This window comes from Clavelina lepadiformis, chromosome 3 (assembly GCF_947623445.1).
Source record: "Clavelina lepadiformis chromosome 3, kaClaLepa1.1, whole genome shotgun sequence".
NCBI lineage: Eukaryota > Metazoa > Chordata > Ascidiacea > Aplousobranchia > Clavelinidae > Clavelina > Clavelina lepadiformis.
In genome coordinates, this window is record NC_135242.1 from 20210010 (window position 1) to 20221692 (window position 11683).

An 11683-nucleotide genomic window follows, 5' to 3' on the forward strand; every position below is an offset into this window, starting at 1 on the left:
TAATTATGTATCTATAATTCCCCACACATACACTGACCATAATTTCATCACTGACGATTCCGCATGTCACGCGCTGTATGAATACGTTGAAAATTCTCCTAATTTATGCTTCCTGTATTGGCCATTTTTGTCCTTGAAACAGCTGCATAATAAGCATTCGTACCAAAACCTTGTAGCGTATTAAGCATGTTATCTCCAAAAGTTTCCAATTAACTTGTACATCGGCTACCTGCCGCTCTTGTATAAATAAAAGTAAAGTCGACCAGTCAAAGCAGTCGACCATTAACTACAAAACTCCTTCACTTATTACGTATTGTATCTAATGCAGAAGCAAGCGTCTTGTTGCAGAAATGGGTCATTATTCTACCTCACGCTATAAGCTTTCATTCTGACCTGCTACTTTTCTTGTACATTGTCATGACCTTGGAACTTCACCACATACATCACAGAACTACTGCAGACATTATTTTTTCAGAGCTATAGTAAAGCCACCACCGAATAGGCACTGCGGAAAAATATTCAAATATTCATGAGAATATTTAACGTATGAAACAAAAGCACATATATACAGTATTTGAGTAGCTACTCACAACAGACAACTGATGGTACTTCAACGCTCGGAGTTACAGGGCGATGGCGTGATTGAGTAGGTTAACAGTAGCACGGGGTCCCATATCGATCGGTATACAATATATAAATTGTTAAACGCAACGGTCACCTGTGGCGGTCACTGGTTTTATACACAATAACTACCATACTATGGAAAGTTAATATATTGCAATCTGACTCTTACGAACGATTAGAAGGTTGCGAATTCTGTCTAGAAATTCCTAAACTTCAGTTGAATGGTTTATATGAGTTTTAAGCACTGAGAGTCTGATTAATATTGGTTTTAATATTCTTCATTATTACTTCAAATAAACACTAAAAATTACAACAATATTATTATTATATAAAGAGGATTTTAAGATTTAATTATCAATCAAGCGCATCACTCTACATTTCATTTTGACTTAAAAGAATTGTTCACAGAGTTATTACGATCTATATCTTCTCATTCATTGAACTTTAATAACTGTAACTGTATACTGAAGAACTAATACTAAGACAAAACTAGAACCAATCTAATACTAATACTAATTTTGAATGAATAAAAACATAGCATGCAACGATATATTTTTACGCTGAAGAAGATAAAAAAGAAACAGAATTCCAACTTGAGGCGCAATGCGTTTATAAATGACAGGAAATGATTTGGACTTTTAGACTCGAAGTTTTACGGTCAGGTGATAATTTCAATTTAGAAATTTTCAATAAAAGGAAACAAATGTCCATCAAAATTGTCTATTTTTATGTTAACAATGTTGTTAATACAAGGTCAATCATGAGCGATGTGAGCGGAAACATCGAACAAAAAAAAACACGAACATTTCAAAACGTGTGAACGAGAAAAACAAAGCGTTGGCAAGGGGGATTACATTCATTTAAAACTGGCGCGTTTTGAAACAACCTGGTAACGTACTAAAAGGATTTTTCACACGAAGTTATTCAGAGCAAGTTTCCAAATATCAAACGACAATTGAAGTGTTATCAAAAAACAAACTTCAATCAATAACTGGAAAACACTTTTCCAAGACTGATGTGATGGTATTAAAAATGCCACCCAGGCCACTACAATTCAACCCACTGACCTTTCACGTACTTATGGCTTTGGTTTTTACCAAGTTACTTTGTAGCCAATTGTAAGCTTAATAATGGACAGTCTAGACCAGGGGTGGGCAACATACGGCCCGCGACGGGATTTTGAACGGCCCGCAGACAGTTCAGTTTTGATTTCAGCAGCTATTGAAGTACATTATTCGTTAATAAATTCATTAAATACTGTTTTTGGTCTCTATATGCTTAAAACTTAAAGTTTACATTAAATACGATTTATTCCTTGTATAGGTGGATAAATACACGATTAATGTATCGATTCAGGAATCCGGCCCGCCAAGTACTTTATTTTCTCATATCAGGCCCGACGACCAAAAAAGTTGCCCGCTCCTGGTCTAGACTCTAGACTCTAGACTCTAGACTTTAGAGTCCAGGGGTCGGGAACCTTTTTGGCGAAGGAGCCATGTGTGGGGATGGTGGTGTGGATTGCTTTTAGGTTGGCCTAAAGCCAAGACTTCAATCTTATTTTTATGACTCCTTGACTAATTTTATCTTTGACTCCGTTTGCGTGTGCTATTTTCTGATTGTCTCTTTAAGTCAGCACAACTTCATAAAGTCTAAATTGTTATATTGTCCGAATAGTCGTAGTCAAATCAGAAATAATTTCATCACCGTTCCACATTAGAAATAAACATTTACTTCCATTGAATAATGAGTAAACCAGAATAGTACAACAGATCCAAATTGAAACAGAGAGGTGCTAGCCAATCCTGAAGAGACAAGCCCTCAGAGACTAGCCAGCCAGCCAGCCAGAGCCGCCAATTTGAACCAAGCTTAACCTTTTATATCATACACCTCAACCAATCAGCTAACGCCATGTTATACTGTATTTTCATTGCTACGTATATACAGTATGTGTAATATCTATTATTTTACGTCATCCAAACGTTTCATCAAGTACACTTCAAACTTTACGCCGTAAATACAAGGTACTTGAAATACTTATCTCTGCGTCAAATATGTCAGTTAGAAATACAATTTGTTTGAATAACAGAATTTACCAAGTGTAACACAGCTGTTATATATTTTTATCTAACTGGAGAAACACACAATCCGCTTTTAAAATGCCAATTAATTATATAACTTGTTATAGTTTGTTATCACGACGCCACACATGAAAGCCGCATATTGTTAATTTTATTTCCGTTAGAGCCATATAATATTTTTCAACACTTAATGCAACTAACGTGTGCATTTTTAAGCAAAACCAACTATTTTAGACAACGGTAAATGTCTGAATTTACTCTTTAATAACATGCTAATTACTGTTAATGCGATTTCTGGTGCTGCATAGTACAGAAATTACAAAACTACAAATAACAGAAAAGTTTTATTCGTAACAATTGTGCTAAGAAATGCCAGCTTAGATTTATCTGCGAGCCAAATGCCGTCATCAAAAGAGCCATATCTGGCTCGGGAGCCATAGGTTCCCGACCTCTGCTCTAGACTCTAGAGTTAGGCCATCCTGAAAAGGCCTGTACATCGTGGTTAACAGTTATGGTACTATTGCAATCGTACCGTATTTTGTTCAGATACAAACTTCAAACTAACCACAACGAAATAAGCTGAATTATAGCTGACAGAATCCCTCTCTCTGCTATAGGTAAGGTTATTCGTTTATTTTCAAAATAATAAATTCACTAGAGACAAGCGACTTATACTATTCTCAAAATGTTCGATCTCCCGATTCAAAATTATTTGCGGGAAATTCTCATTCCGATCAACAAACAGTTGTTTCTAAGGTTTCAGTTTTAATGGACTTGTAGGCTTTATTTATTTTTCGCTAAGCAGGCCTACTAGTTACAACAGTTAGGCTAATAATTATTTTTAGCATAAAAATGTCACAGATGACAGCACATAAACTGGTAGGCTAAGGTATTTTTGTTTTTACTACAGTTACAGGTACTGGACTAGACTAGAGCCAACGTTTTAGATTCTAACAGTAGTAAAACTTTTCTGTCTGGAGTAGGCTTTGCGTACTTGATAACATGTTTCAGCCAGTCCACAAAAATATCTGATGTCATCCATCCCTTTCTCTGTATACAATAACAAATGAAACCTAATTGGCTAGCTAGAACACCGCCAAACAACTTTTTAGTTTCGTTTGAAAGTGCATTCAGCGCAGATAGGCTACACAACTTGCTTGTACTATTATATTGTTTGTGAGCGAATGATTGTCAGTCATGTTACACAATAAAAACATCTTTATCATTGCAAATGCACTTTTATTTTATTTATAGTCCTATTATTTTAGTTCCTCAATAATTACAAATTTGAGGCTTGAGCATAGCATGTAGGCCTACAGACAAAAACAAACTTCTTTAACTCACCTGACATTCAAACATGCTCTCTGGAGGAACACCATCTTGTAATTCAGTTTTTATGCAAACACGAGGAAATATTAATCCTGGTGGAATAAAGTTACCTATTGCATTCATGCTACAAATAATAGCCACATTTTGCCCCTTTCCACACTTGTTATGGTGCCGACCTAATGTTTACCTTTGAGTGCAATAATACTTAATGGCTTCTGTAGGATTGTAGATTGTAAACTCATCCATATTGTATAGAGACTGACTAGCAATATTATTTATCTTCAAAGTATCAAACAGTAGAATCAAAGAGGTTGTTGACTTGAGTCGAATTAAAGCATGATGCGCGTGCGGCCGTACCAGACATGTAACTTCGGGTCTTCGTAATGAAAGCTGTGGATGTCTTTCAAGAAAACCTCTCAACCATTCTTGTCCAGCCATTTTAGTATTTAAGTGGAAGTTTGTTTTCAAATTGTTAGCTTCTGCAATTTGAAATGCTAGCCTTCTCAAATCACTAAGCTTCTAGCCATAAAATCGCTCTTCAAGTTGAATCACATGGTCTGCAAGTTGTTGTTCTAATTCCATTGATAAATCAGTCTGGCGTCCAATGTGTTTAGTTGGCCATTTTAATTCTTTATTGGAGGTTTCTCAATACGATTTCTAGATGAGCCAATGTAAAAAGCTTGTAATTTATCGAAGTTGACTTCACAGCCAGAGACCTTAGTAAAATCGCTTAAAATATCGTCAACCGTTGAAAATACCTTGAAGATCCTTTCAGAAAAACTAACGTGTCATCCGCAAACAGTGATGCTTTAAATTCACTACCTCCTATCTGTAATCCGTTAAAATCACTTTTTCGTAACATAATACCTAAAATTTCTATACATAATACAATAAAAGAAGGCGGCAAAGGTTTTCCTTGACGCACGCCGTGTTGAATCTGAAAGTTTGCAAACAGGTAACGGTTGTTTGTAATAATAAATTTTGGACGCCAGTAAAGTGCTCTCACCCAATTTATTAATTTTGAATGATAACCCAAAAGCTGCAAACCAATAATAAAGAAAATTCCAGTTTACAATGTCAAATGGTTTATATATATATCTAAAGAAAGTATTGTTCCAAGGATTTCGTATTCGTCCGCGTAGTAGGTAATATCAAAAAGCAAACGAATGTTATTACCAATAAAACGGTCTTTTATGAAACCATTCCGGTCAAGAATCAAGATGGACTAAGTCAGGGATGTCCAACCTGCGGCCGCCTGAGATTTTTGTGCGGCCCGCTAGTCATTTTCACTCCAAAAGTATGTACTTCATGTACCCATTTTTCTTGAAATTTAATAGGTTTTGCGGCCCATTCAATTATTTCAAGTGACAATGCGGCCCACTATAATAAAAGGTTGGACATCCCTGGACTAAGTGATCAACATGTCTTTTAATTCTGTTGCAAATTATTTTGGAAAATATTTTATAATCTATATTTAAAAGAGTAATTGGGCAGTAGTTGCCAACCAACAACCGACTTTTGTTAGGTTTAGGAATAAAAATAATTACCCCTTCCCGTTGAATGTCAGAAAATTGTCCTAAATCTCTAGATCGCTTCAGCAAAGCCCTAAAAATTAGTTTAATATTCTGCCAAATCGTTTTATAGAACTTTATTCCTAAGCCATCAGATATTTTAAAAGTTTATTCCCGAAAGAACGTTTATTCCCGCTGTTGTAAATGTTTTGCAAAGTACTACCACCGAGTGTACAACAAACTGCAACCAACAACGATCTCCTAAGCCCTTATTGTATTTAGTCTGAGAAGTATGCTCCATCGTTTGTGTCTGACATTACCTAATAACATTGCTGTGTTTGATCTTTTTGTATTTAAATATAAGATATCTATGTACCAACTAAGAACTTATCTTCTTTGTGACGCATGACTTATCTTCTTTGTCTATTTCATAGACATCATAACAAAATCACGCTGACTAATAAATGAGCATATGTTACTCGCAAACATGCAAAGTAAAGAGAAAGAAGGAGTGTCATTAAGTTACAAAAAGTAACTTAAAAAGAATATCCATAATCTAGAACAGAATAAAACAACAGGTCAGTGAAAGTGTTAGAGCTAGTCTTTTCTTGACTCAGCTTTTTATAGTCATTTGACAAAGGTACAGACGTAGATGACAGACGTACGATCAAGATCAGGACACGCTAAAAGCCTGAAATGGCTAAATGGGTGTCTATTTTATAACCTATAGGCTAGATATTACATATTTTCTAAAATTTTGTCTACTTTTCTTGTGATTTAAGATTTGACATGGTTTTGTAATTTGGAATATTACTGTATCATGAGTCATCCACTTAAAAAAGTTGCCATTATTGTTGGTCTGGCTTGTATCGTTCATGCTGGTTTTTCTGCTGCTCAACGTGAGTAAAACTTGTGTTTTATGTATACAGTTAATACCTAACCGACTGATAAATAATAAGACTACACAAAAGCAATTTTTAAAATTAGATTTTTAATACCCTGCTAGCCCGACTGCAGACTATGGCAAGAGCATACCCAAGATTTATTTTAGAACGGCATTGCACACCAGGGCAAACCGGTGCTCCAAAAGAAAAATGGAGACACTAACTTTTTCTCCAATTTATACTGTTTAAAACCACTATTTCTTTAAAAAATGATTTAAAATATACAAAATACGAGTTTAAAACTCGTATTTCTATTGCATGCATAAACGCTGGGCATCCATGGGCCACGAGTTGCAGTGCGTACCAGCTGCTTCCTTGCACATTGGAATTTTGCTTCTGCACACCCAAGATATCGGCGAAAACTGCCATACTCTACAGTCCAGCCTGCTGGAAAGTTCGCTTCTGTGCCAACTTTCTGGTGCAGAATTCTGTTTTGCCTTATATTCTATTTTATAAGTATTACAGTAGGATATTCCGTTGACATGGCACAAATTTTGAAAATGAACTTTTTGGCACATTTATCCGTTACACTGAAAGCAAGCTTTCCAGTAGGGGTTAAATAGAATGTTCTAAACTTTATGAAGTGAACAACTGGAGTTCATTTACATTGTTAATAAATTAATCTTAAAAATACTGCTTGTTATATTATTGCTATGATAAAAAGAACTAAATACAGTTTGTGCCGCTATGTTGAAAAAATGAATAGTCTAATCAGCTATAATTTCCAAACACAAGTATGGATGTAAAAAAATCTGCACCCGTCATCATAAAAGGCAAACAAAAAATCGATCACTTCCTATGTCCTTTTGTTGCTCTATCCACATCGTAAAGATAAGCTCGTTGCATGCAGTCTATCATTTTCTCTGAATGCATTTTGACAGGGATCATTCTCCAGGCTGGAAGGTTTGCTAAGTGTGCTGTGGATTAAAATCATCTGTGCATATATCTGTACTGTTGTTTCATCTTGTTACACAGGGACAGCACAGGACCCAAAAACAGCAAATTTTCCAATCTGGTTTATTTTAATCTAAACGCATTTTGACAAGTCATAGGCCAACAACGAGTTCTGTGGTGAACCTAACTGGAAAGTACGGCAGTTTTTAACCAGAAATCATGCGTGCAAAGACACAAATTTTGTCTGCTACTATTTTACCAGAAAAAATTGTGCGTTTGAAACTATTTTTCATGTTTTCTTGTTAGTAACTTAAACGTTACAATATATACCAACTTGAACCTAATGTAAATCTACCTTCTAATCCAAATCTAACTCCAATAAGACCTTAAACAGTTAAAATCTAAACAGCCTATTTTAAAAACCAGCTGTGTGACCTACATACAGTGAAATAGTCAGTTTGTGCTCTTTATTTATTATAAATCGGCATGAGGATAAAAAAGTTTGGTGTGCAGGTGCCACACTTTCCACTATAGGTGGCAGCTGTATGAACTTTGCTGTGGCAGGTTTCACCCTGGCAAATTCAAACAAGTTATTGTGTGATGTACCAAGAGATAGATTTATTCTTTGTTTACATCATATAAAAAACTTCTGCTTAGTAAGAAGCAGTAACGTTCAGATTGATTAGGCTCTTAATTTTAAGGTTAGGTACTTGAAAATCCAGATATAACTTGTGGTAGTGCATCGAGAATAGGGAGATTTGTCATGCACTCATGCTTGTTATCAGGTTTTTTAGCATTACTAAAGTAAGTTAATTAATTTTTTTCATGTCTGTTAAGATTTAAATTTTCTTTTTATCTATTAGATATGTTCTATCAACCAGTTTATTTCTGTCCATAACCCTGGCTTAAAGTTAAAAGGTTTATAAAAGTGCATACGCTATGCAATGGGTTAAAATACCAGATTTACTTCATTAAAAGGCACCCTAGTATGCGTATAAATTAATTATTTATATAATTTACTGGAAGAAAGATTTTCAAGTTTGAACATGGATATATTCTTTCACCTTGTTTATAACTGGCTACTAGTGTAAAAACGTTTTGCATTTATATTTAGAAATTAGAAAAAGCTGGGAACTTTCTCAATTAGAGGAGAGAATGTCAGGGGGAGCACCCAAAAAAGAATAAAAACCCCAAGCTCTTACAACCTTTTTAGTTCATTTTTTTACCATTCCAGATCGCTCATTTGTACGTCTTACTGAACAAGAATTTTCATCTTTGCCATTAGATGTAAGCCTCAATGTTTTACTTTGTTGTTGTGTTAGCACTTTTTATTATGGTTGCTAGTAGTTTTACATGATGGTAACTTAAAGCAAAAAGGAATTATTAACCTTTCGTTTTTTTCTAGATTGTTGTGCAATCCATTCTTGGCTTGTTCTTGGCCTCGTATGGTATTCTTATGGTGTCAGGGGATTTTAAAAACATTCAAGTTAATGCTGATATGAAAGAAAAATCCTTTGAAACTGTTGGAAATCGCTTTGCTTTTTGTACCTTTGAACACCGTGGAAAGGCTTTGTATTCACGTCAGTGATTGCAACAAAGTCGTTATAAACTTCTATATCAAGCACAACAAACAATGGCTGCAAAAAACAAATCAAAAACTTGCTTTGGACAAATTGTAATTGGGCCACCTGGCAGTGGCAAGACAACTTACTGTAATGGCGTGCAGCAGTTTTTAAAAGCTGTAAATAGGGAGTGTTGTGTTGTTAACCTTGATCCTGCCAATGAATTTATGCCATACGACTGCAATGTTGACATCCACGAACTTATAACAGTTGAAGACGTAATGTCAAACTTGTCATTAGGGCCAAATGGTGCCTTGTTGTACTGCATGGAGTTTCTGGAAACTAATCAAGACTGGCTGAAGGAAAAATTACAAAACTTCAATGCTAAGTAATTGTTCAATTTTGTTACTTGAATTAACAGTTTATCAAGTTATATCTCAACTTGGGTGCCTTCAAAATATTGCTTAAAAAAGTATGGTGCCAGAAGATAAAACTGACTTAATTTAAAAATTTGAGCAACTCTGTGCCAAAATGTCTGCAAATATATGACCAAATGTTAATGTTTATTTCAATAAAAATCGGTAGTTCGGACAAAAGCAGTGATTTTGTTGAAAAATGTAACAGGTCCTAAGTCATTCTGCACACTACTATATATGAGTTATTAGTATTGCACACAACTCGAGATTTAAATACGTATCACACAACCGTAAGTGATCAGGTAATTTTTGTTCTTACATCACACATTGTTTCACTTTAGCATCGAGGTATCATTGTTGTTTTTTGACAACACGGATTTCTATAACAAGTAAATAATATGCTGAGTATTAATGTCGCAAATTTTATGTTGTTTTTCAACAGCAGTCACAAGAATTTTTTTATTCCAATGGACTATTTTCAAACTGTAATTGTCCTTGTTTTTTTGTTTTTTTATAAAAGCAAGGTAAAAAGTAAATAAAGGTTATTTTTTATAAAATTTTTAATGATCAAACCTATTTTCAGACAAAAATTCCTCCAAACTTAAAAGTGCTTTTTTAAGTTTCAACTAGTTGTGAGCACCATTGTACCATGAAATTTTCCATCATGAATTGACCAAATATAGCCATACCGCAGTTGGTAACTTCTGTCTATTCGATCATAGTGTTAATCATGTCACATTGCAAACATTGATCTGCTATTGCCCGGTTTCGAAAAATGCTAATGTGATCCTTGAGTCAAGTACCACACATTTTATTTATGCTTGCATAGTGAGCGCAGACAAATTAAAAAGCGAGCTAATGATGTTCGGTGTGGATAAAATATTCCCAAAAAGTATGTTACGTAATAACTGGATTTATGCCAAACGTTTGTAACAAGTAGCTCTGGTTAATATTTATGTAACTTTTGTAGTTATTGTCGGTTACATGCAACACTATGGGTAGTTCATTTTTAAACAACTGCTGTTTTTTTCAGATATTATATCTTCGATTGTCCGGGTCAGATTGAATTGTACACCCATCATCAGTCATTACGAAATGTAATCACAAACTTAGTGAAATCAGACCTCAGGCTTACAGCTGTTAATTTGGTGGATTCACATTACTGTTCGGACTCGAGCAAATTTATTTCAGTTCTTCTGACATCATTAGCAACAATGCTTCACATGACTCTGCCCCATGTAAACCTTCTATCAAAGATGGACATAGCGGAACAGTATGGAAGGTAAAAGTGTTGACACCCGTATTTATGTCAGGTTACTTGTGCGAGCTCTCACATTATCATAGTTCTGAAGGTTCCTTTAATTTCTGCAGGTTTCCGTATCATTTGGAATATTACACAGAAGTTCTGGATTTAAATAAGTTGCTACAAATTGATGATGATGATCCATTTTCAAAGAAATATCATCAGTTGAATGAGTAAGAATTAATTGCAATATGTACTCAGTCGAAATATGATTGTTAAATGTTATTTTACCTCATTAAATAAAACTATTCTCATTTCTTGTTGTAAAGGAAGTTATGTGGAGTCATTGAAGACTACAGCCTGGTCACATTTGTTCCATTAAACGTGCAGGACAAGGAAAGCATGCTCAATGTGCTGAAGCAAGTTGATAAGGCCAATGGTTATTGCTATGGGAGTGTTGAAGAAAGGAATATTCAAAAACTCCTATCTGTTGCCATTGGAGCAGACTATAATGCTTTTAAGTCACCAACACTTCATGAGAAATACCTGGATAAAGAGATTACTGAGAAACTGAATATCACGCCATAATATGCCTGGCAATCAGTGATTATTGTCAATTACAGCACTAGACGTAAATTATGGCATATTTATGTGTACTTAACCATGTACTTCGTCCAGTGTTCTGCTTTCACTGAATACCCATCATTATGTCTAGCATTTTGAGAAATTGTTTTATGAAGACAGGTTGTTTAGTATTGTGTAGTGACAACAAAAACCTTGATTCTTACCGTTCATAAATAAGGTGTGAAAGATTGTATTATAAACGGAATTGCAGTCACCAGTTTGCAACTGAGAAACCCAACAGACTGAGGTGATCTGAACTTCATTGAACTTGATTTTGTAATGATAAATCAATCAATCAATGATACATGTTAATCGTCCCGTCACTAGTATTGTGTTGTTGTTGATTTAGTTTGCTGTGTATTTAATTACCGAGTGTACCCAGTGCTCAGAATTATTTAGCAATAAAATGTGCTAGACTAGACTTCAACAATCCCTGCAAAGCTCAGACACACGATATG

At 34.9% G+C, this 11683-nt stretch overlaps 2 protein-coding genes across 2 annotated transcripts; both read left to right on the forward strand.

Moving 5' to 3' along the window:
* The first annotated feature begins 6302 nt into the window (after positions 1-6302).
* On the forward strand, positions 6303-8968 carry LOC143450849 (ER membrane protein complex subunit 5-like). Its single transcript, XM_076951582.1, has 3 exons — positions 6303-6441; positions 8615-8667; positions 8786-8968. Exons 1-3 carry the CDS (start codon positions 6363-6365, stop codon positions 8966-8968), a joined length of 315 nt encoding a protein of 104 aa, XP_076807697.1. The 5' UTR covers positions 6303-6362.
* Positions 8969-9013: 45 nt separating this feature from the next.
* Positions 9014-11646, forward strand: LOC143450848 (GPN-loop GTPase 2-like). The gene is made up of 4 exons (XM_076951580.1): positions 9014-9330; positions 10392-10640; positions 10730-10834; positions 10931-11646. Exons 1-4 carry the CDS (start codon positions 9014-9016, stop codon positions 11187-11189), a joined length of 930 nt encoding a protein of 309 aa, XP_076807695.1. The 3' UTR covers positions 11190-11646.
* The last annotated feature ends 37 nt before the right edge of the window (positions 11647-11683 follow it).

What these genes read in the sequence shown, in the direction of transcription:
- LOC143450849 (XM_076951582.1), top strand. Translation starts at nt 6,363, where the DNA reads ATGAGTCATCCACTTAAAAAAGTTGCCATTATTGTTGGTCTGGCTTGT. An exon ending in TGGTTTTTCTGCTGCTCAAC is followed by an intron (nt 6,442 to 8,614) that starts GTGAGTAAAACT and finishes TTACCATTCCAG; the next exon opens with ATCGCTCATTTGTACGTCTT. An exon ending in TTTCATCTTTGCCATTAGAT is followed by an intron (nt 8,668 to 8,785) that starts GTAAGCCTCAAT and finishes GTTTTTTTCTAG; the next exon opens with ATTGTTGTGCAATCCATTCT.
- LOC143450848 (XM_076951580.1), top strand. Translation starts at nt 9,014, where the DNA reads ATGGCTGCAAAAAACAAATCAAAAACTTGCTTTGGACAAATTGTAATT. An exon ending in TTACAAAACTTCAATGCTAA is followed by an intron (nt 9,331 to 10,391) that starts GTAATTGTTCAA and finishes TGTTTTTTTCAG; the next exon opens with ATATTATATCTTCGATTGTC. An exon ending in AAATATCATCAGTTGAATGA is followed by an intron (nt 10,835 to 10,930) that starts GTAAGAATTAAT and finishes CTTGTTGTAAAG; the next exon opens with GAAGTTATGTGGAGTCATTG.